We start from the raw sequence: 23495 nt of genomic DNA on the forward strand, positions 1-23495 counted from the left end.
GGCTTTTTTCTTTTAGCCTACTACTATTACTTACTTATGGCACTACTTTTGTAATTTACTGTGGGACTCCCGCCTCGGTGAAGGGGAATGATTCAGGCATGTGAACCCATGAAAGATACCCCAATACTGGATGAGAACAATAGTTACTTACCTGTAATCTGTGGTTCTCCAGTATTTATATCTTTCATAGATTCACATGCCTGAATCATTCCCCGTCATCGGAGTGGGAGTCCCACAGTACATAAAAAAAACAATAATTATGCACATAATAACCATAACATAGGTAACATGGAACCAGAACCAGGAAGTAAAGTAGGCAGAAACTGCAAGGAAAAAAACTTCCACATTTAGGACAGTATATACAGTCCAAACTGCAGCAAATCAGGAGACAGTACCCTCCAGAATGTTCTCCTCAGAGGCTCAGGCTCTCAGATTTTCTCGCATAAGAGTGAACCAAAGTGAAAAGAGCATAAGAGAGCCTCTGAGGGGAGATGGCTGGGTTGCACGTGAATCTATGAAAGATACCAATACATGAGAACCACGGATTACAGGTAAGTAACAATTGTTCTTCTCCAGTATTGGGGTATCTTTCATAGATTCACAAGCCTGAATCAGAGTAGAAAGCAGTACATCCCAAAAATGCTCGTAAGATTCTACTTGTAACAATCATATGTATAAGAGACATTATGCAGTAGCATACATAGAAGTTCCATAATATGCATATGCACATATATATATATATATATATATATATATATATATATATATATATATACTAAATATATATAAATTTAGGGCAATGTTTATATAAATAATAAGCATAGCTGATATGTGTCTGGGAAACAGTAAAGAGGAGGAGGGAAGAACAGAGGCTCACCTTTTTTTTAAAAAGATTACGGAGAACCGCTTGTCCTACAGACGTATCTGCATTACTGGCAGCTTCCAAACAGTAGTGCTTGGTAAACGTGTGCCTGCAGGACCATGTTGCAGCTCTGCAGATTTGCTGAAGAGGTACACCAGCAAAAAGAGCAGTAGAGGAGGAGATTGCTCTAGTAGAATGTGCTCTTGGAGTTGTTTGTAATGGTCTTACTGCTTGCTGATGACAAACAAATTGCAGCAGAATTCAACGAGCTATGGTCTGTTTGGATATTGGGTGTCCCTGGCGTATCCTTCCATGGGCCACAAATAGCGGGTCAGATTTACGGATTGAAGAAGTCCGTTGTAAATAGAATTTGAGATATCTCTTGATGTCAAAGGTATGCAAAGTCCTTTAAGCAAGTGATTGAGGATTAGGAAAGAAAGTCTTTAAAATTATTGGTACGTTTAGGTGGAAGTCCGAAGGTACTTTAGGCACAAAACTGGGGTTAGTGAGTAGCACTACCGAGTTTGAAGTGAATTGAAGGAAAGGCGGATTCATAGTGAAGGCTTGAATGTCACTGACCCTCCTAGCTGATGTTAAAGCTAACAGCAGAGACACTTTCCACGACAGAAACGTCAAATCCACTCTATGAATAGGTTCTAGAGGGTGTCGCATAAGTTGTGCAAGCACCACGTTAAGATGCCAGGATGGAGGTGGACGGCGAATAGGAGGAAACGTTCAAACCAATCCTTTGAAGAACTGTTGAATGATCCTAGCTGAGTAAAGAGAGTTGGAATCATCTTGACGATATCTTGAAATAGCCACTAAAAATACCTTCAGAGTAGAATGAGAAAGGCCTGATCTTGCCAATTGCAAAAAGAATGGTAGAATCTGCTCCGGTTTTGCATGGATTGGATGAATATTGGCAGTTTGACACCACATGCAAAATTTCTTCCATTTAAGCCAGTACGTCGTAATAGTGGAAGGCGCTCGAGCATTAAGACTTCCTAACAGTCTGAAGGATTGTTTAAATGAGCGAATTCAAGGTGCTCAGGCACCAGGCCGCTAATCTCAGAGATGCAGGGTCCAGATGGCAGATCTGTCCGCTCTGGATGGACAGAAGTTTCGGTATTGGTTGAAACTGAATGGGATAGCATTCTGAGAGGAGGAGTTCTATGAACCAGAACTGGGGAGGCCACCTGGGAGCAATAATTAGGCGACACGGTTCTCTCTTCATTTTCCGGAGAAACCTGGGAACCAAAGGTATTGGAGAAAAGGCGTTAGCATAGATCTGTGACCAATTAATCGAAAACGCATTCCCACGTGACCCCTTGCGGGGAAGCCAACTTGCGAAGAATGGGCATTTGCGGTTCTGACTGGCCGCAAACAGGTCTAGATCAGGACGGCCCCACTCCTGAAACATTCGATCCAACGTTGGTTGATGTAGCTCCCACTCGTGATTGGATACTGTTGATCTGCTGAGGGAATCCGCCAGGACATTGGAAACTCCCAGAAAATGTATCGCTGACAAGCTGATCCTGTGTCGTATCTTGAGCTTGTTGAGAGAGCAGGGCAGACCTTGTTCCTCTTTGTTTGTTCAAGTAGTGCATACTTGTGTTGTCCGTCCGGATTAATATTGATACACCCAGAATGATGGTGCGAAAAGATTTTAGGGCCAGGAAGATGGCCAGCAATTCAAGAAGGTTGATAGGCCACTTCCGCTGCTGGACGTTCCACTTGCCGCTGCCTTGAAGGTGTGCTCCCCACCCCTCGAGGGATGCATCTGTGGTGATGGTGAAACTTGGGGCTTCCACTAGGAATGCGCACCCTTTTTCCAGGTTCCTTATGAGAGACCACCAGAGTAAGGCCTCTCACATCCGCGGAGTGATGCGAATGAGATTGTCGAAGGACCCTGAAACCTGCAACCATTGGTCGTTGAGCTCTTCTTGTAGGGGTCTCATTCTGAGACAGCAGTTGGGGACTAAAGGAATGCAGTAAGAAATCATCCCCAGAAATGACTAACTGCCAGACTGAAACGCACCTTTTTGATCGCAACAGGTGGGCAAGTCTGCACATTTTTTGTTGCCTTTCGTTTGAGACAAATGCTTGTGTCAGTTGAGTGTCTAACGTAGCTCCCAAGAACGTCTTTCTTTGCGATGGGACGAGATGAGACTTGTCGAGGGTAATGGAGAGGCCCAGAGATTGGAAGAGGGACAAAGATCTCTGAATGTGGGCGCTTGCGACTGTGAAAGAATTTGCCTTGATACGGTAGTCGTCTAGTTATCGAAAGATTTGGATCCCCTCCAGACGGTGGTGAGCGGCCACCGGTGCTAGAGCCTTCGTAAACACACGGGGTGCGGAACGTAGTCCGAAAGGAAGGACTTTGAACTGGAAGTCCATGCCAGCCACTCTGAACCACAAGAATTTTCTGTGTCTGGGTAGAATCTGTACATGGAAATATGCGTCCTGGAAGTCGAGGGTGGCCATGTGATCCCCCGCAGAAAGGAGTTGAAGTATTTCTTGAAGCGTTAACATCCGGAAGGATTACTTTTAAAAATATTTGTTGAGGGATCGAAGATCCAGAATGGGGTGCCATTCTCCCGAAGTTTTCTTTATCAGGAAAAATCTTGAATAAAACCCGGTTCCTCCTTGCGATTGCGGAACCATTTTGATCACTCCCTTTCGTAGCATCAAATTTATTTGGGAAAAAAGCTCCTTGAGATGAGATGGTGGTGGGCCTATGGGAGGAGAGTTTGGAGGAATCTTTATGAACTCTAGAACATGGCCTCTGGCCACAATGTCCAGGACCACTTGTCTGATGTTATAGCGGACCAGTTCGAGTAAAATTGGGAGAATCTCCCTCCAACTTTTAGGGGGTAGGCGGTAGAATAGGTGGCAGGTGGAGGTTGTCACAGTTTTTTAGATGTGTCTCGTCTGCGATAGGAGGGCTTTCTCTTATTCTGTGAATAGGAGGTATTTCAATGTTCGTAAGACGGTTGGCGTTGGGACTGGTATTGTTGGTTACTTTGAAAGGACTGGTATGACCTTTGTTGGCTATATCATCCGCAACTAGAAAAAGATCCACAGCCTTTAGCGTCACGAAAGGGCTGCTTCCGAAACTGGAGATTACAGAGAGATCTTGCTGTCTCGGTATCTTTCTTAATGGCCTGAAGGGCCTCATCCACATGTTGGCCAAACAGTGATTCACCATCAAACGGCATATCAATTATCTTTGCCTGAACCTCCTGGCGAAAAGATGTCAATTTTAGCCAGCCTTGCCGCCGTAGTACTGCAGCACCTGCTAGTTGTCTAAATCCTGTAGATGCGACATCCACAGCCAAATCTATGATTTCAGCAGAGGTACGCTCTCCTTCTTGCAGGATTTTTAAAACTTCCGATTTAGATGGTTCCGGCAACATGTCGATGTAAGGAGAGATGTCCGACCACATCTGTCTATCGTACTGGCCTAAAATGGCCAGTGAATTAGCAGCACGGACGGTCGTCGCTCCCATGGTGGAAACCTTTCTTCTAATAGTGTCTAATCGTCTGCCATTCCGATCCGGAGGAGCTGTGACCGGAGAGGAGGGGTTTCTAGCTCGTTGTTGCGCCGCTTGAGCAATAACAGAGACAGCTTTTGGTTAACCTATGAGGCATGCAGGCGAGTTATCTGGTGCCTTATATTTTTTGTCGAGGCGAGGCAGGACTGCAGGAACAGAAGCAGGAGCTTTCATGACCTTCAATCCCTCTTTCCAAATGAAGTCAATGGTTGGAATAGTCTGTACCTGCTTCCTCGGCTGATCTTTAAAGTCGTATAGGAAACACTCATCCTTTTTTGTTTCCATATGCAGGAGGACCCTTTGTGTTGCCCTTTCCATAAGAAGATGAAAACCTCTGATGTCAACTGGAGGAGAATCGACGGGAGCTGGAGTTGAAGGAGACGGAGATTGTATCTGGTAACTGTCCCACTCCGTAAGAAGCGATATGTCATCCAATTCTCCTTCCTCCCTATCGTCGTCCGAGGTGTGAGCATCATGGGAATGATGAGAAGGCACTGGAGAAGGTGGTATGGGTGACATCAACGCAGAAAATGAAGTTTGAGGTACAGGTGTCAGTGGCATGGACGAAGCAGATTCAGATGGAGAGAAACAGCGATAATATTAATCTAACATGCATTGTAGATTGTTTAATAGAGCCAAAGGCATTTGTGCCATCAGGATCGCATCTGGAGCTGGACCCACAGTCTCTGGGGAAGGATTATCATCCTGATCCTCCTTGTGATATTTAATGAATAATTCTGAAAGGCTCCTGGCAGTGTGAAATCTGTCATCCTCTTCGGACTCCTCATCATCCTCCTCATAATCCAGTAATTGTTCAGGTAACTCTAGAGGTACCACAGTAGGGGAAATATGCAGTGGAGAGAGGGCCTCCAATGAAGAACCACGTCTGTGCAGCAAGGAAGATGCTGTTGTCAATGGTGGCAATTGTAGACGTCGTAGACGGTGCAGAGGGTGCCGTGGCCGTAGACGCTGACCAAACCAGCAATTCTGTGCAAGAAGATAACTGTAGCGTCGACGAGTGAGCCGTCGACTGAATCGTCGTCGATGGAGCTGGCGTTAATGAGGTAACCATCGACGACGACGAGGCGGCCGCCGAGATCTTTCTAATCTTCGTCGTCGAAGGGACGTCGATGGTAAATCTAATTTCCTTTGTCGACGAGATTGGCCTCACGGACACGGAAACCAGCGTCGACGGCGATAATGCCAACGACATGATCATCTGTGGTCTCGGAGAAGGTGGCAGTCGACGTCGTCGTAGCGTCGACGGTGTGTTTCGTCGACGAAGAAGTCATTGTGACTTTTTTCTGAGGTAAATCCTTCTCAGAAAGTCGTTTTGAAGCCAGAGACTTTGCAGTTTGTCTCAGGGGCGTAGTAGGCAGAGGCTTACTTTTAGAAGGTGGAGGAGCCTTTTTTGAGGTGGAAGGCAATTCAGCACCTTTAGAGGTTTGCGGTTTTCTCTACACCTTAGCCCCGGGAGAAGACAAATCCTCCTCAGCAATCCTCTTCCTAGAGGACATAGCTGAGCCCGATGCAACACACCCGACATCAGATATGGGGTTGTCTTGATCCTTAACCGCATCGCTGCTAGAGCGATTCTGCTGCTGTGCTGGACAGTAATAAAAACGGGTGTGGTCATGACGAGCTCAGCTCGTCATGAGCAGAGGAGCACTGTACTGCATGACGAGCTGAGCTTGTCATGAGCATGGAAGGGGTTAATCTTCTGTAGCCACAGAAGTAGACGTCCTTCTCTGTCTCAGAGTTTTTGAGGGAAGGTCCTACAGATCTTGCAGTCTCACCTGGTGATCAGAATACAAACAATAAATGCACTTCTTGTGGGGGTCCTCAGAAACAGCCGGAGCTTCCCATAAGACTCACAAGGTCGAGAGAGAGATTTCTTAGATGAAGACATCCTAAAATGAAGAAAATTCCTGAAGAAATAGAAGAGTACTGAGCAGAGTTCAGGGAGACTCCCTTCACCTAACGTGCGGTAGGAAATCTGAGAGCCTGAGCCTCTGAGAACGTTCTGAAGGGTGCGGTCGCCTGATTGGCTGCAGTTTGGACTGTATATAATGACTTGGACAAGTCATAAATGTGGAAGTTTTTTTCCTTGTAGTTTCTGGCTACTTTACTTCCTGGTTCTATGTTACCTATGTTATGGTTATTATGTGCATAAATATTGCTTTTTTTATGTACCATGGGACTTCCACTCCGACGACGGGGAATGATTCAAGCATGTGAATCTATGAAAGATACCCCAATCCTGGAGAATTACTCTTCCACTTCCTGCTCCAATTCCTCCCCAAGTCATTTGTCTTGTTTTTACAGAAATTTAGTAGGAGCATAGTATTTTATCAATGTTATTTTTCGTATAAAAACAACCAACTCCACTTCAGTCTTTATTTTCTGGCTTCAATGGCATTTTCGTCGTCTTTTTTTTTCTTTCTTACCTCCCTCCGAACCTAATCTCCTGTTGAAAGTTAAGTCAGAGATTGAAGCCTTGTCCACACTAGTGTCTTTTTCTTTCAACCCATAGGCCTCCTTATTAAACATTGGCTATAGATAACTTTAGCTGTCTGATGCAGACATATTGTTTCTAATACACAAAACATATCTAACAGCAGCTGGGTTTTGAATCCATCCATTGCTCAGGATCAGATAGCTTTGTTGTCCAGTTCAGATATCGACTCTTAAATTAATGGATTTGCTCTCCTATCTAGTGTTATTGCTGCCCAGAAACATTTTGGTGTCAGTATTCTCACTGGATGCAGCGTAGACTATCACAGCAGTCTCAAGGGAACTATTTTTCTTTGCCTTTCAGCAATTCACATGGTGATATGTCTCACTGATCTCTCCCTGTCTTGGTCCTGCTCCAATCTTAGCACTCCTATCTTCTGTGTTCTCTCTTTACTAACTTACCATACTCCCGATGCTCCACATTTTCAATCTACTTTATTTTTGATGGCTCAGCAGCTGGAAAGTGGTATCATTCAACTCGTTTCCTTTTTATGTGGGTTGGCAGCCATTTTAGAATGATCTTTCTTTAATAGAAAAACTATTTCAAGATGGTCAGTCATGTGTTTACATGTATTGTGATGCACACCCTACATATAAATCAGTCTCTTGATCCTACTTGGACAGCTTTTATGCTCTCAGGGTGTTGGGGATCCCCTTTACACACAACTCTCTGATTCAAAGACTAGTTTTTTTTAGTTATATACACTTACATACTTCGATTTGCAGTGTGTGCATATTTTTTTCAACATATGTATGACCATTGAATCTATTATATCTATATAAATATATATTTATGGTCATGTACATCATGTATAAAAAAAATAGTTACTTGTAACTACAGTTCTCCAGTATCTTTAATGGACTCATAAGCTTGAATATTCCCAGTCAGGATGGAAATCCTCAGTGGTAAATGTTAACATAGTAGTGTGTATACTCTTACTCAAAATACATTAAGAAGAACCATCAACTATCTTTAGCACCTTCACCTCATTATGTGATCTGAACGCTGTCCAACGTGTAGGGAGTCAGAGCTCCAACTACTCACAGAGACTGAACAGCTCAGACTTTCTACTGCAGTCAAGTTGACAACATGGAAATCTTTGAGCTCTGCTCATCACATTAGATGTATACTTTTTACTTGGAATTCAACGGTGTCCTATGGATCCCTTTCTCCGCCATCTGAAAAACTAAGCCGTATTTTCTCCCCCTTTTTGTATTTGGCTGGCTGGCTGGTCACTGGAACTCTGTTGAGAACGACTGACCCCTGTCTACTGACAGAATATTTGAATTTTAACAATCCTCTGATGTCAGGAAGATCTACCTTGACAATCCCCATATAACATGTTTCTCAAGTCTTCATTGGATTTTGAGGTTGTATGGGACGTCATAAACTCTCTTCACCCTGGGTGTAAAACCTCAGATCTTTACCAGGTGTCTGAACTTTTCAGTAGAAGATTTTAAAACTATGTTACACACTGGAAGGTACAGATTGGTCTTTTCCTTCCACAGCAGAGTTTCAGTTAAACAGGTGGACTCTTTGCCTGCTCAGTCACTTAACTGCTGTCAATCGTGCATCCAAAGCATCTGCATGTGGACTCCAACTTGTATTGTTCCAGACATCAGTTTGTTCCTCACCGTCTTACCATAACCCCCCTGATTTAGTCTTCCTAGTCTGCCTCCTTGTGAATCTGTATTTTGAGGATTGGAGGTGGTGTTTCAGTGGTGGAAATAACTGTGCTCTACTTCTTTGCAATTACAAAATTGCCTCCTCATAAGTAAACTTCGGTTTCGCTAAATCGACCATCAAAATAAAAAGTGTTAGGTTTTGATGGTGGATGTTGTACCACACGGTGATCAGTTTCTGTTCATCAGCGTATCCTCCATTTTCTCATTCATTCTAACTATTTATAGTTTTAAGACTAAATTATTTTTGGGGTTGATCTGAAAAATCAATCCTTTGGAGCTCCCTCTTTCAAGAAGGTTCATTGAGTTCTTCAAGAATTTTTATCTCTAGGAACGGGTCTCTCTGCTTCAGAAGGTTAGCTCTGAGCCTCCTTATCCAAATCAATCATAATCAATGGTTCTGTGCCCCTATTCCATATTGACATCTTTCAGTGTTTTGATATTTTTCCTCATACACCCCTTGAGGGCTCTGCTTGACAGTGTGCCCAACATACATGGTTTTTACATTTTATTTTCTTGCACAAAGATGCATGATTACACACAAACATCATCATCTATGTAATCACTTGGCAAGCAAAGCTTGTGATCATCCCAAGGGAAACTTGTGTAGCATGGGGTTTTCAATATTTCCCCAATCTTTGAGGCATTGTCCTGCGACAAAGTTAACATCTAGCATCCAAACGTTCTCAGAGTATCCTCCATAGCAATTTGTTTTTTTATGTCTTTTTTTCCCGTCCATCTCAACATGCCGGTTAATGCACACAAAAAATAATCTGCGATGGAGTCTTTGTCCCTGGACATGCTGGGTTTTAGACCACATCAGCATTCCCAAACACAAGGGAGTCACTAGCAGGTGTAAAAACAAGGTTTTATTACTATGCTTAATCTTTGGCTATACCCCGTCAAACTGTTTTTGGCATTAGCACAGTGGTTGATTGTAAGACATTCAATCAGGTATGTAAAACAAAAAAAAACACCACTTTCTTCAATTTCTATTATCTTTGCAGCTTTCAATGCTGCAGGAACTCACTCTGTCTTCTGCAATGCAGTGGCAACCATGTAAACTATTTTCTAGATCAGAAATGTCTTCAGTTCATCTGAAGAGGATGGGTGCATTAATCGGAGCAAGAGTCACTAAATACAATACTTCAATAAGCGTCTACAATTTCAAGTTCTACCTTTACATCCTGTATCACCTCACTCTGTTTAGCAAAGTCAATAACCCTGAGAAGCGATGACATTGTCTAATATGGAGAATGAAAAGGACAGGTTTAGACCTAGGCAGGAGACATTTGTAACGCATAATCTACAGGCAAGAACATTGCAATTTGGTGACATTTTAATCATCGATTTCTTTGCAAGTAAATATCCAGTTCGAGGTTAATAGTCTGGATCCAAAGTAACCTTTCAGAAATGAAATCTATCGATATAAAAGGGATATTAACAGGATCACATTTGGATCCGAAGCTGTTCAAACAAAGAACTGTGGTAGAGAAGAAACTGGTGCTGTTTGTCACAAATGAATGAATCATGCGGATTATGGCAATGCCATAAAACATCAATGCTGCCGTTACTAGTCATGTCTATGGGCTGAAATGTACTTTGTTAATGTAACTGTGACGCATGCAGGTAATGCATGCAAACCAACTTTTTTTTTTTTTTAAGAACCTTGAAATTGATTTAAATGCTTCAAATTAGCCAGGGACAACGAAATATAAATGATGCAAGTGAAGGCAGACATTTTTGTGCTTGTGAATCAAGTTAAAGTGGACAGCTTACTTAGTGAATTCAAAGCTCAGCGTCAGTAAATTCCGCCTCATTCTGTTCTCTCACCAGTCTTTTCTACCTTTGGAGACGTACCATACTAGAATTCAGGGAGTAGTTCTTGATCTACTATCATCAAAAGAAAAGATTTAACCTCTTCAATCCATAGTGCTGGTGGTCAAATACGGTATAGAAAGCATACCTAATGACTAGGAACTTTACCTATAAAGTCCCTTTACGTTACTTGTCAAGTCTGAGCACCTTAAAGGCATACTCTTTCTACCTGGATAAATGAACATGTAAATTAAGGTTATTTATGGAGGTATTTTCTGACTAAAGCAGATGTAAGCCAGCCCATTTCACTCCACTCAAAACATTGAAATGACACGCATCAACTCTCTAACACGACAGACCTGGCTCATATTTGCACAGGTCCCCTCTAGAAATGAACATAGCAGCTTTCACCATGAGACAAGTATTTTAGTCCAGTAACAAACAACCTCCTTTCAAAAAAAAAAAAAAAATACAACGTGCCTGAATTCTATTAATTTCTCCACTCTGTCAGATACAGTAACGTTTTCTACACATGAAGTGCGGTTTTGTGCAGTATAAGACCTACTATAAAATTCTGCACTCAGATTTCCAATTTACAGCCTCCAGTAGAACGGACTTATCTACACTGCATTGCATTTAGGCTATATACTTTTTCATTTATAAATTCTGGTCTTTACGCTGTACACAAAACAAATTGGAAGGAAGTCAATAGTAATATAGAAATTCTGAAAATGCATTTCTATAAGATAAACATGTACACTCAAACTTAAGTCACGAGAGAACAAGAAGGAAGAAGTGCTGCCTGGCCACTGCCTTGCTCAGCAGGCTAAACTACATTTATCTGACATACTGCTGCTAGGGGCCTTTCTGCGACGTGCTATCTTGGGTGGGGGTGAAATATAATATCTCAGTGCTGTGCGTCTGGTGAGGTTTGAAAAGGATGCATTATTTTCACCCATGCATAAGAAACTCTGCTACGGTCATTTATAATGGGCTGCCAATATAGGACCCATAACGGGTGCTCAAGAAAGCTGACAAAAGCAAATGAGATTTTTGTGATGGACAAAATTTCCTCAAACAACAAAAGGCTTCTGGGATGAAAACTTGCTTTTTATGGCAAGGGCTACATTTATGCGTAACCATGATAGGGCTCCCCCAATGGGCCAGTTGTAACTTGCTAAGTATGTCAAACCTGCGGCTTCCATACAGCAGCACCTCTAATTAATGAGATCCACCCCTATCAAACAACTTTTTCCTCAGGAAGGAAAGCCTAAGTCTTTTTCGCTTTATAAAGTACCTGGAGACTCTTTTCCAAACATAGTAAATCTCAACAGATGCTTCAGAGCACAATGTTTAAATGATTCCCACATGAGTAGCAATTTTTGGAACTCCTTTCTATAGCGGTCTCTTTCACCTTTTAGCAGTGCGACGATTAAAACCCCACATACTCTTAACCTCAGCAGTAAGTGCCTGTGAAGTTTAAAGTCAGCTTCAGATAACAGGGCGAGTTAACCTGGGCATAGAAAGAACAGGCTAGATCCCTCAGGAAACGTGACCCCAATAAGGGGAAGGTGGGTCCAATATAAACTCTTACTTTTGCTCCCTTACCACCAAGGCTGTGACTTCCTCGCAGTGTCATGAAATAGTGCTTTTACACATCAAGGTTTCAGGGGCCATCTCGCCAGGACTTAAAATGTACCGCTATCTAGACTAGTCTGACAGTCAATTCTAACAAGCGTCCAGACAAAGGCAAGTATGCAGCCTTAACAGAATGCCAGAATAACTAGCCATGCACCTTTGGACCGCCCTCCAGTTTTAGTCCCACCAAGCTCAAGAAGGTGTTTTAAGGTATAGCTTAATCCTCCTCAGGCACTACACCCGGTGTCTTTCTGAACAAGAAATCTGCAAGAGTAGAGTTTAGAACACGTGGTACACAGATTTCATCCGGTTTACTATGGTTTCTCGAAGTCCAACTGAATTCTGAAGGATTGCAGGTCATCAGATTCCAAGCCTTCTAATTGCTTCAGGATCCTTTGTACATTGACAGTTTTATCGTTTTCTTCAACTATGATCAGCCTAGGCTGTCTAACAGGAAAACCCAGACAGATGTGCACAATTAGTTTTGTAGTTGGAGGATCGAACAGACGGGTGTAAATCAGCCCATCCAAGAACAGTTTGGCAAATACCACATCAAACGAGTTCCATAATGAAACATGGCCTCCAACCTAAGAAGGTTCCGACATTGGTACTCAGACCGTAAAGGATGAAAAGATCTACAAGTATGGGAGAAGGAATTAAGTCCAATGCAAATTGCAGCGACTCCCTCTTCGAAGAAAGGTTCGCTTCACAGCAGCTCCTGGAATCCTATAACAAGTTTGGCATTGTATTTTTTTTTTACATTCTCCTAGACAGAAAGTCACTTACAGGCCATCAACAATGAAATTCCAGATATGGCAAACATTTCACATGTATCCCCCAAGGAACTACTACTGGCTTGCTGCATATGGCCAGTTAAAAGAGCTGCCAGACAGCAACATATCCCTGATCAGTGTTTCAATCGGTGTCTTGCCAACAAGTCTCATGAAGAAAAGTTGGGAGATTAAAGCAGCTGGTACAGCTCGTAGTGCGGGGAGTCGCAGCAATAGGCGTCCAAAGCGCTGGGGCTGAGAAGGATACTGGGCACGAACATACTCCGTGAGGGCAACTTGAGCTTTCTCCTGCAAACTCTCCACATGTACAGGATCTGTAAGACCGCAAGCATCTGTAAAACAAAAGGTGGATGAACGTGATTTGAAAGAAAATAAATTACACATTTGCTATAAAATTCTACAAATAAAGACATCCATGGCAGAAATATAGCTAGCAGCCATTCCAAGCGATCTAGGAGTTACCAACTATTAGTAGGCAGTCTCTCGCCCCTACAGCCAAGATATTCTTCCTCTCTGCAACAGTGGAAAAATAAATGGGGGTGATACAAGAGAGCAGTTGTGGTAACCAGAGGCTCAATTCAAGATCAGGGCGGAAACGGCTACAAAGTCATAACAAGTGGTAAATGTTTTGTAAATAAAGCACGGCTGGTTTCTAAAGTCACAAAATCGCCAATAAAATTTTCTGTTGTGATTAGTTCTTGCAGGAAAGACAGAGTCCGAACTTTGAACAAGAAAGAAAGGTATCTAATTGCCCATATGCACTCTGGAATTGGGAACTAGAAAAATGCAGGAAGCTATGCTGCCCAGGTGGGATGATATGGGCATGACTGATGGAGCTTCTGCTTATTTCAGACAAATAATTTTTGTGCGTAAAGATTATAGTCATTTTTCCGAAGTAAACACTTGTTAGGAGCATGTCTATCATGGCTCCAAGGTACAGTGTAGTCTGCACTGATTGACGAATGGTTTAGAAAAGTTAATGTGGAAACTAAGCTACCAGACAATGGCTAGGATATTCTCCATGTCCTGCTGATGTCAGTCGTCCAAGTATGGAAGGCAAATGATTCCACTTTTCTGACATACATCTGAGAAAGATCCTGGAGGCTGACCTGACCAAAAAGAAGGACACAAAATTGACAATGAGTGTGCCACTCTGAGGCTCGTAGATGTGGCAGTATGCATCTTGCAGGTCTACTGTTGCCATTCAACCTCCTCTTTTAAGAGGGGGACAAAACTGATGGAGAGACAGAATTCCAAATATCACTCTTTTCACTCATTTGAGATCCAGGAGGGACACAAAGAATAAACAGTAATAATTTAATAATTTCACTTCTTCTTCTGTAACTTTCATAAGAATGAACCTTATCTCTCGAGTCGATCCTTCAAATGCAGATATGTACACATCTTTTGTCGCTTTGCAGACAAGAAAGTACCCAATCTGGTTTCGTAAACGATTTGACAATATTTAGCACCCAGCGGTGAAATGGTTGCAAAGGTCTCCCCACCAGAGCAATCAACGAAGGTGGCAGAGAGAAGGAGTCACAGTTTCGCTGAGAAACCTACATCTGTGAGAAGTTGTTGGGAGCCCCTGCTTGTCTGAGAATTTTGTACTGGAAAAAAAACACAGGTTTTGCGACAGTTACTCTCATCATTGTAATTGCTGGTGTCTTTACCAAGAGTAAACAGGGGTCACCGATAACCCTTAAAACAAACCTTTTGAACTCCCTTCTGCTTTCTAAACCAACAGATTTAAAGAAATCTCCGTTCTGGAACTCGTCATCAGCATGAGAACCAGGGAGAACAGATCCACAAACTGACCAGGAATTTTTGCTGCTCCTGAGTTAACGGTGCAAGTCTAAGCCGGGAACTGCGTATTAAAGAGATGCCTTGCCATAACAGATGTCCCATGCTGCCAAATCAGCAGATTCCTTGGATGCATTGATGATCTGGCCTAGTATGATCATAGTCTCTTGAAGGACATCTTTTGATCCTCCTCAGGAACCTGGTCAAGAACACTTCTAAGCACCATAAAGCTTAGAAGTGTGGTGGAACTTGCAACCCTCAGGTGTGGCTAAAGTTGTACATACTCTCTTTCCAACAGAGTCTACTGTTCTACTTTCTTCGTTGAGTGGAGAATGATGATCCAGGGGCATTAAAGCAATTCTGTCGGGCAGACAATATCAATGAATTAGCAGATGATATTGCTCTTAAGAGGATACAATTCTGGAGGCCTTTTATTTTTTCCATAAGACAGCGGTCAACAGGCTTGGTAGAAATAAGTGCCAGAAAGTTATGCATAGTGAGTTCAAGAATATCTGCCACAAGAGCAACCATAGGGGGTCTTTCGAGTCTAGAAAATAACTGACATCTCAATTCAGTTTTTGAGCTACCCGGTCTATAAACTCATGAAAAGATAAAATAACAAGTAAACTCTGAAAGGTAGAGAGCTGGGCGACCTGACACAGTCCTCGAATCTTCGATCATGAAGAGGAGGAGATTCTTCTTAGAGAGGTGGGAATCTGGAGCTGCATATCCGGTTAGAAGGCTCGCCATTCTAGACACTGTGGAGAGAAGCTCTTTTTTTCTTTGCTGGCTCATCCTGTGATACACTGCAACTGCCATTTCTCTTCTCCTTTTGCACAGCTGTAAAAGGTGGCATCAGAGTTTTTCAAACGTGCTTGCGATTTACTCAAGCAAGAAAAGCCAAGAAATTTCAATGATGAAAATAGTGTTCAGAGTTAGGAGACGCTATGAATAACTGTGCATTGAGTCGAAGGGTGTACAAATAAATGTCAAAACCAAGCTAAGGTCTCATTCGGGCATCACAAACTGTTTGGCAGGGAACAGGTGTCAAACCTTTAATAAATCGCATTGCAACTGGTGATTCAAACAAGGAGACCTTCCTCTTGAACAGGAGTCAAAAAGAGATGGCATTTTGAGATGTAAAAAATGCCTAAAACTACCAAAAAAGGACAGTTCCTTACTTAACAAGGTGGCAAACGTCGAAGTAAGGTAAAAAAGTTGTGAAAAATAAAGGTTATTTCTGACTAAAATCAGAAAGAAATTGAGCTGTGTCACCAGGATCCTTCCTGAAGGAGCCGGAAAGAACAACTGACCTGTCACCCCTGAGGCATGATGGGAAGCTGGGGGTCATGAGTGCCTTAAAGGCACGTGTCAGTTTATCTCTATGGTGCTATGAGTTAGCTTTTCAGTCTTTCTAGACTGTGTGTTTGTAATGCAGCCTGGGAGCTTTCTATGCTTTCAGTCCTTTATGAGAGTTTTCTGCTTACTGCTGAGCATTAAAACGGTTTCAAAACATGTTTTATTGTTGTTTTTCCCTATTTCCAATGCATAATTTCATGTTATGTTGGGAATTCCTTACAGCATTGTTCAGCTCTGATGTGTATGAGGCTGCATTTGCTTATTTTCATATGTATATATATATGGAGATATATATATGTGTGGCACATATATAAGTGTGTTTCTGGGGTCCCGCGCATGGGCGGGAATATTCTAGTGCTTATCACTATTGATGAGGATCCCTTGGAAGAGAACTTAAGGTAACACACTTGTCCAAGCATTAATGGAGTTCATAGGCCAGCGTCTGGCAGCAAGGATGACATCTACAACCTCAGATGGTAACTCAAATGCACTAAGTTGCAGTCGCTAAATCTTCATACATGAAGGTGCAAGCTACAGGGGGTTTGGATGAAGGACCTTGCCCTGTTGCTGAGATAGGACATTCTCTCGAAATGGTAGCCCGATTGGACAGATGCTCATGCTCACAAGTTCTGGTAACGCACTCTCTTGGCCCAGCCTGGGACAATTAGGATGAGCTGGGCCAAACTGTTCTTGATCTTCTTCAGAACTCGGGCAGGAGAGTTAGTTGCGGGAAGTCATACACAAGTCCTCATTACATTTACACTCATTCCCGAATACTTTTTCTCATGGAAGCTCCAATTTGCTAAACCACTGACACTGTGCGTCAGACAGTAAGAAATAGGTCAGTCAGTATACTCCACCAATTAAACATGCCGCACACAACCTTTGAATGCAGTTGCCACTAATGATCTGCTAGGTGACATCTGCCCAATTTGTCCACTCTGGAATTTAGTGACCGAGGCAGGGGGCTGGCCACTAAAAAGTTGTTCTGCTACTCCAGCCAGACCTAGAGATGTAAAGCTTTTTACTACAGAGCTTAGAAGCGCATTATGCCCTGCTTGTTGCCGTTCCACATGGTGGTGGAGCTATCTGTGAAAACCTGCACCAGTTTTCCCTTGATGGATTTGTCGAAAGCCTCCATGGCCAAACAAATTGCCCGAAGCTCCATTAAGTCAGTGCAGAGCTGGCTCTCTGCTGGAGACTAGGAAAATCGGATAGCCACCTCCCCCAAATGACACCCACAATAAACTTAGTAGTGATACGCCCATCACCGCTGTCACTTTTGAGGGGGGAAAAGACAGCAGTGTACAGTAGGATAAATTGCGAGAGGTCAGCCACCCTGTAGATCTTGGGCAGTTTCTTTCTAGACCTCAATAGAGGGAGCCTTGATGCTGAGCCCACTGGTATTTCAGGTTTTATTAGAGAACCCACACGTGCACAGGGCCTAGAGACCAATAACCCCGAGCAATCCTCAACGAGATTGAGGAGTGACTGAAACATTGTATCATAGCCTTCATGTTCAGGACTCGCTGAGGTGGGGTAAAGGCACCTCGCCGCATCCAGGATCGCTGTACTTGGATGCCTCTGTGAGGAAATCAGACAAGACTTTGTCATATTTATGGTGACACTCAACAATGTTAAGGGTTCCACCATCATCCAGAGGTCTATTCCTCCCAGCGCGCACACCGTTAGCAGTCAGTCGGTCATTTAAGTATGGAAATATAGGAACTTCCAACCGCCAAAGTTTGGCAACAACCTCTGCCATCACTCTTGTGAACACTCAACAGGTGAAGGTAAGGCCCAAGGACAGCAAGGAAAACAAAGTGTTTCTGGCTCACAGTATAGAGAAAGCTTCTAAGGAGACTTTATTTGAAACCCTGAGAGGCTACGATGTGCCCTGCACTGCTTATGAAAGGTACTGCACAACTTTCAGCTCAACAATGTGGATAAAGCAATAAGGGGACTATGATAGATGCATTGCTGGAGAAAGTTAATCGTGATATTGTTTGTCTGTATTTGCACTACTTTGCCAGTTACATATCTCAAAGACCTTTAGTGCTAAGTACACAGTTTGGAGTTCTGCTTCTTCCTGTATCATACACCCTCTGATTAATGGAAATTCTCCAAATGTGCACGCCCTCCCTAGAGCGATACACCTGTTGCAATGGTCAGTGTGGAGACTGGGTGTTTGAAATTTCTGCTCTTCTTCATGTGGCGTACTGTTCACCATTCCAGGTCTCTCTACCTTCTTTGTTACGACCACTAGGAATATCACAGTCTCACGACACTTCTGACACTTTATTTAGGAGTGATTCCTTTATGGATCTTGTATAATCTGTCATGAAAGTATAATACCTTTTCAGTTGATACTGTACTAGTATTTGCTCATTTGGAAAAGACCTGTGGCTAACCGGCATCTGCCAGACCAACAAAAAGAGAACCGGTTTGTTTCATTGAAGCAAAAGAGCGCATTTTCAGCTTTGCTTTACATTCGGACCATCAAACTACTCGTCTTCCTTTGTCCAGCCTTGCACAGTTGACCATTGGATTATTCATTGCTCTGGTGTGAGTGGATTGTGCTGTTTTAGGAGTACAATCGCAAATTGGGGGGAAACAAAGGCTAGCATGCATAGGTTATACAGGTGGCCATTGCATATGAGAATGCCAGAATTCATATTTGTATAAAATACATTTCACATACTAATGTGTGGCCTGGAAGGATAAGTTACTTACCTGTAATCCTAGTTCTCTTCCAGGGGTATCCTCATCAAAGTCATAAGCACTGAATATTCCCGCCCACGTGCGGGACCCCGGAAACAATATAAAAAATATATATGTAAAAACACATATATCTCGCTCCACATATATGTACGTACATATATTATTTTTCTCACACCAATGCAGCCCCTAAACTGAGGCTAAACAATGTAAAAGCATGTACATGTACTGCAATTAGTAAGGAAACAAAAAACACATTAGGTCAAATATCCCTTGAACTTTGTGTTTTAATGAGTAAAAACACTCATAAATCCTGAAAATTGCAAATAAATAGACATTGTTAGCCCTCAGGCTGCATTGTAAACCAATAGCATAGAAAATGAAACCATTTTCAACAATAATAATAATAATAATCCACATTTGTAAAGCGCACAATCACCCGTAAGGGTCTCTAGGCGCTTGGGGCCGTTGGGAAGATTAAGCAAGCTATTGCCCAGAGTCACATGGTGCTGGGCTAATCTGCCGCCGGTGCCGGGGATCGAACCGTGATCCCCAGATTCCGGAGTCAGTTGCCCTAGCCGCGGCGCCACACCTCTTCCCACAAAAACTGACACCGTGCCTTTAAGGCAGCCCTGACCCCAGGCTTCCCATCATGCCTCAGGGGTGACAGTTAGGTCAGTTGTTCTTTGCATAACCCTGAAGATAGGGCTCAACCATAAGATTGTAATAGTACCGAATCTCATTTACCTGGGGAGGAGGGTGGGTTGCTTTTGACTTTGATGAGGATACCCCTGGAAGAGAACTAGGATTACAGGTAAGTAACTTATCCTTCTCTTCCAGGGGATCCTCATCAATAGTCATAAGCACTGAATAGAATAGCAAGCCCATCAACCCCCTGCAGGTAAATGAGAAGTACATGACCCAACTAAATCATACCAGCTAAGAAAACTCAGCTGTTAAACAGATTCCTCAGGGAGGCCTGGCCCACCTGGGTATCTGCTCTCGTGTCAGAATCTAGACAGTAATGTCTGGTAAATGTATGGACAGACCTCCAGGTCGCCGCTTTACAAATCTCAGACATTGGCACATTATGCAGGAAAGCCGCCGTCGCAGCTCTACCTCTTGTGGAATGCGCTTTAGGGGAAAAACCCAGAGGTTTTTGCGTCAATTGGTAAGCAAGTTTGATACACGAAACAATCCATCTTGAAATGGAACGTTTCGACGCTGCATGCCCAGTTCTGATCGATCCATAGTTGACAAATAAATGATCAGAATGACTAATAGATTTGGACCTGTCCAGATAGAATTTTAAAACGCTTTTCAGGTCCAAAGAATGCAAAGCCCTCTCAGCTGGAGTAGAGGGATTGGGAAAGAAAGTGGGCAGAGAAATCGACTGATTGACATGAAAATCTGATACCACTTTCGGCAGGAAAGAAGGGTGCGTTCTCAGCACCACTATTCAAATGAAATACTGCATACGGTTCATTGGTACAGAGAGTCTGTATCTCGCTCACCCTACGAGCTGACGTAATCGCTACCAAAAAAAAGCCGCTTTCCAGGAAATATGCTGTAAAGTAGCTTTATGAATGGGCTCAAAAGGAGGACCCAACAACTTTGATAGTATTAGGTTCAGCTCCCAGGGAGGAGAAGGAGGACGTACTGGAGGGTACACCTTTTTCAGACCCTGCAGGAAATCTTTTACCGCTGGCAACTGAAAAAAAGAAGTTTGTGAAGGTGATCGCCTATAAGCTGCTATAGCAGCTAAATGCACCTTAATGGAATTGAACTGCAACCCTGCCTCAGCCAGGTACAACAGGTATGGAAGAACTGTTTCTTCCTGACCCTTCACAGGATTATGCCCATTCTGCATACACCACATATAAAACCGCTTCCACTTGCATGCGTAAGAATGTCTTGTGGAAGGCCGTTGTGCTTCCTTCAGAATGGATATGCAGTCCTGCGGCAGTCCTAGATGGCCGTATTGAATGACCTCAGGAGCCATGCTGCCAAGCTCAGTGACGGAAGGTTGGGATGGTGAATCCTCCCGTTCATCTTCGATAACAGGTCCGGCCTGCATGGAAGCCTCTTGTGAGGAGACACTGACAGGTGAAGTAGGTCCGTGTACCACCATTGTCTCGGCCAGTCGGGGGCAATCAGGATCATTGTTGTGCACGAGTGGTTCAGCTTGCTCACCACCTTCGGGATCAGCGGAAGGGGTGGAAAGGCGTACACAAATTCCCCTGACCAGTCGATCAAAAGAGCATTCCCTCTCGTTCCTGGTCGGTAGAACCTTGAGGCGAAGCTTGGGCATTTGGTGTTTTCGTCGTCCGCGAAGAGGTCTATGGAAGGACGACCCCAAGACTGGAATATGTCTTCTAACAATTCGTCGTTGAGAACCCAGTCCTCTTTGTCCTCGAAGTGCCGACTTAGAGCGTCCGCCCTCACATTCTGTTCTCCTGGGAGATGGACTGCTTGAACGGACAACTTGCGAGCCAGAAGCCAATGCCAGATGCGCTGGGCTTCCAGTGAGAGAGTCCTTGAGCGTGTGCCTCCCTGCTTGTTCAAGTAGTACATCGTAGTGGTGTTGTCCGTTTGTACTAGAACCGCTGTCTCCTGAAGCGAGGGAAGGAACGCTTTGAGGGCCAGGTGGACTGCTCAATTCCAAGAAGTTGATGTGGTAGGTGCTCTCTTTGGAAGACCACAGACCCTGCACTTGGAGAGGGCCCATGTGCGCTCCCCAGCCTTGTAGAGACGCATCTGTGATTATCGTTTGTGCAGGAAGAGGTTGATGGAAGAGAACTCCCACCTGCATGTTCTGTTTCTTTGTCCACCACAGAATGGAAACTCGCGCTACCTCAGACAAAGTATTCTGATCGTCCCAGCGAGCTGATTGTTGGTCCCATTTGTCCTCCAGATCCTTCTGAAAAGGACGCATCCGAAGTCTTGCATTCGGTACCAAGAAAATGCATGACGCCATCGACCCTAGGAGGGAGGCTATTTTCCGCACTTTCTGAGTCCTGCTGCGAAGAACTTGCTGGCACTTTAGCGTTATAGAAAACTGTCTCTCCTCCGAAGGAATCACTTTTCCTACTTCGGAGTCTAGCAGAGCTCCTAGGAAGTGAATCTTCTGAGTGGGTTGGGAGACAGATTTGCTGTAGTTGACATGTAGGCCTAGCCGCTGACAGAGTTCTATGTAGGTCTGGAATTGATTCCTTACGTTGTCTGGGGAAGGACCTTTCAACAGCCAATGGTCTAGGTATGGGTATACGAAGACCCCCCCCTGCGGCGTAGAGCTGCCGCCACCACTGCGACACACTTCGTGAACACCCGGGGGGCCGACTTCAACCCAAACGGGAGGACTTTGAACTGGTAGTGGGAGGTCCCCACCCGGAACCGAAGGAATCTCCTGTGATTGAGTCGTATTGGAACATGAAAGTATGCATCTTGAAGGTCCAGCGAACACATCCAATCCCCCTTCATGAGATGTGGATATATTTGATGACGAGCCAACATGCGAAACTTTTCTTTTCCGATATATAGATTGAGTGTTCTCAAGTCCAGAATGGGCCTGTATTCTGCCTTCTGGCCCTTTTTTCTGACCAGAAAATACCTTGAATAGACTCCTTTCCCCCTTTGAGCCACCGGCACCTTCTCGACGGCTGATTTTTCGAGGAGTGTCGCTACTTCTTTCTTTTGCAGTTGTAGCTGGAGGCTTGACATTGGCATCGGAGGAACGGATGGAGGTAGACGATGAAAACGAAGACAGTACCCATTCTGCAGCGTAGACAACACCCATTGATCTCTTGTAATGGCCTGCCACTCTGTCCTGTGATGTGCAATGCTTCCCCCCACTGGAGTGGACAACGGCGCTGGGGGAAGTAAAGACGCATTGCTTCTGCTGGGATTTATTGAAGTTGTTGCCTTGGCGTTGATTCCCACCTCCTTTGGAATTGCGCTTGCCTTTATATTGTGATTTTTGTTGGCCTTGCTGGTTCTGACCCTTCTGCCAGTGAGGGGTTTGAACCCTCTGCTTCGAAGAGCCCTTGTTGTCCGAGCGGAACTTCTTCCGAAACTCCTTTTTCTTTTCAAGCCCCACGGCTTTAAGGGTGTCTAACTCCATTTTCATCCGTTGCATCTCCTCATCAGCACTCGCCCCAAAGAGAGATGTGCCCGAAAAAGGAAGGTTCAGGATTCTGGCTTGAGCCTCAGGTTTTAAGGCTGTCAGGCGCAACCATGAGGATCTCCTCGCTCTGATCCCATGCGCATATCCATGCGCAGCCAGAGTAGCTCCATCTGCTACAGCCCCTATAATCTGATTGGAGACCTGACTGCCCTCCATCAGAATTTCTTCAAAGTCCTTTCTATCTTACGGAGGAAGCTTTCCTGAAAACTTCTGAAGCGAGTTCCACAGAGATCTATCGTATCTGCCCAGTAGAGCTTCCACATTGGAGACCTTGAGGAAAGAGGCTGAGGTGTTGCACACTCTTCTACCCCATGAGTCTTGCAACTTGCTGTCCTTATCCGGCGGTACCGTGGATGAGGAGGCCACCGCACTGGATTTTTTAGCCGCCGCAATGATTACTGAATCTGGTGGTGGGTCTGACTTGAGGAACAGAGGATCCTCTTCAGGCGAGCGATATTTTTTAAGAATCCTCGCTGGGACAGACTTCACCGTAGCCGGAGTCAGGAAGACCTAATTCACCGGATCCATGATGCCCGGGACCAACGGCAACAAAGGTTTTGGTGCCGATCTGT

At 44.0% G+C, this 23495-nt stretch overlaps 1 protein-coding gene across 9 annotated transcripts in view; it reads right to left on the reverse strand.

The window, feature by feature from the left end:
- Window positions 1-9463: 9463 nt before the first annotated feature.
- Window positions 9464-23495, reverse strand: part of LOC144798327 (nuclear receptor subfamily 2 group F member 6-like) — a 768088-nt gene continuing 754056 nt past the window's right edge. For all 9 annotated transcript variants that reach the window (XM_078669149.1, XM_078669144.1, XM_078669143.1 and 6 more), the window contains one exon: window positions 9464-13192. In XM_078669149.1, the coding sequence (XP_078525275.1) occupies window positions 12918-13192 (275 nt within the window). In that variant the 3' untranslated portion in view covers window positions 9464-12917. The remainder of the gene's footprint in view (window positions 13193-23495) is intronic.

The sequence above is a fragment of the Lissotriton helveticus genome, chromosome 12, assembly GCF_964261635.1.
Source record: "Lissotriton helveticus chromosome 12, aLisHel1.1, whole genome shotgun sequence".
In the NCBI taxonomy this organism is placed as follows: domain Eukaryota; kingdom Metazoa; phylum Chordata; class Amphibia; order Caudata; family Salamandridae; genus Lissotriton; species Lissotriton helveticus.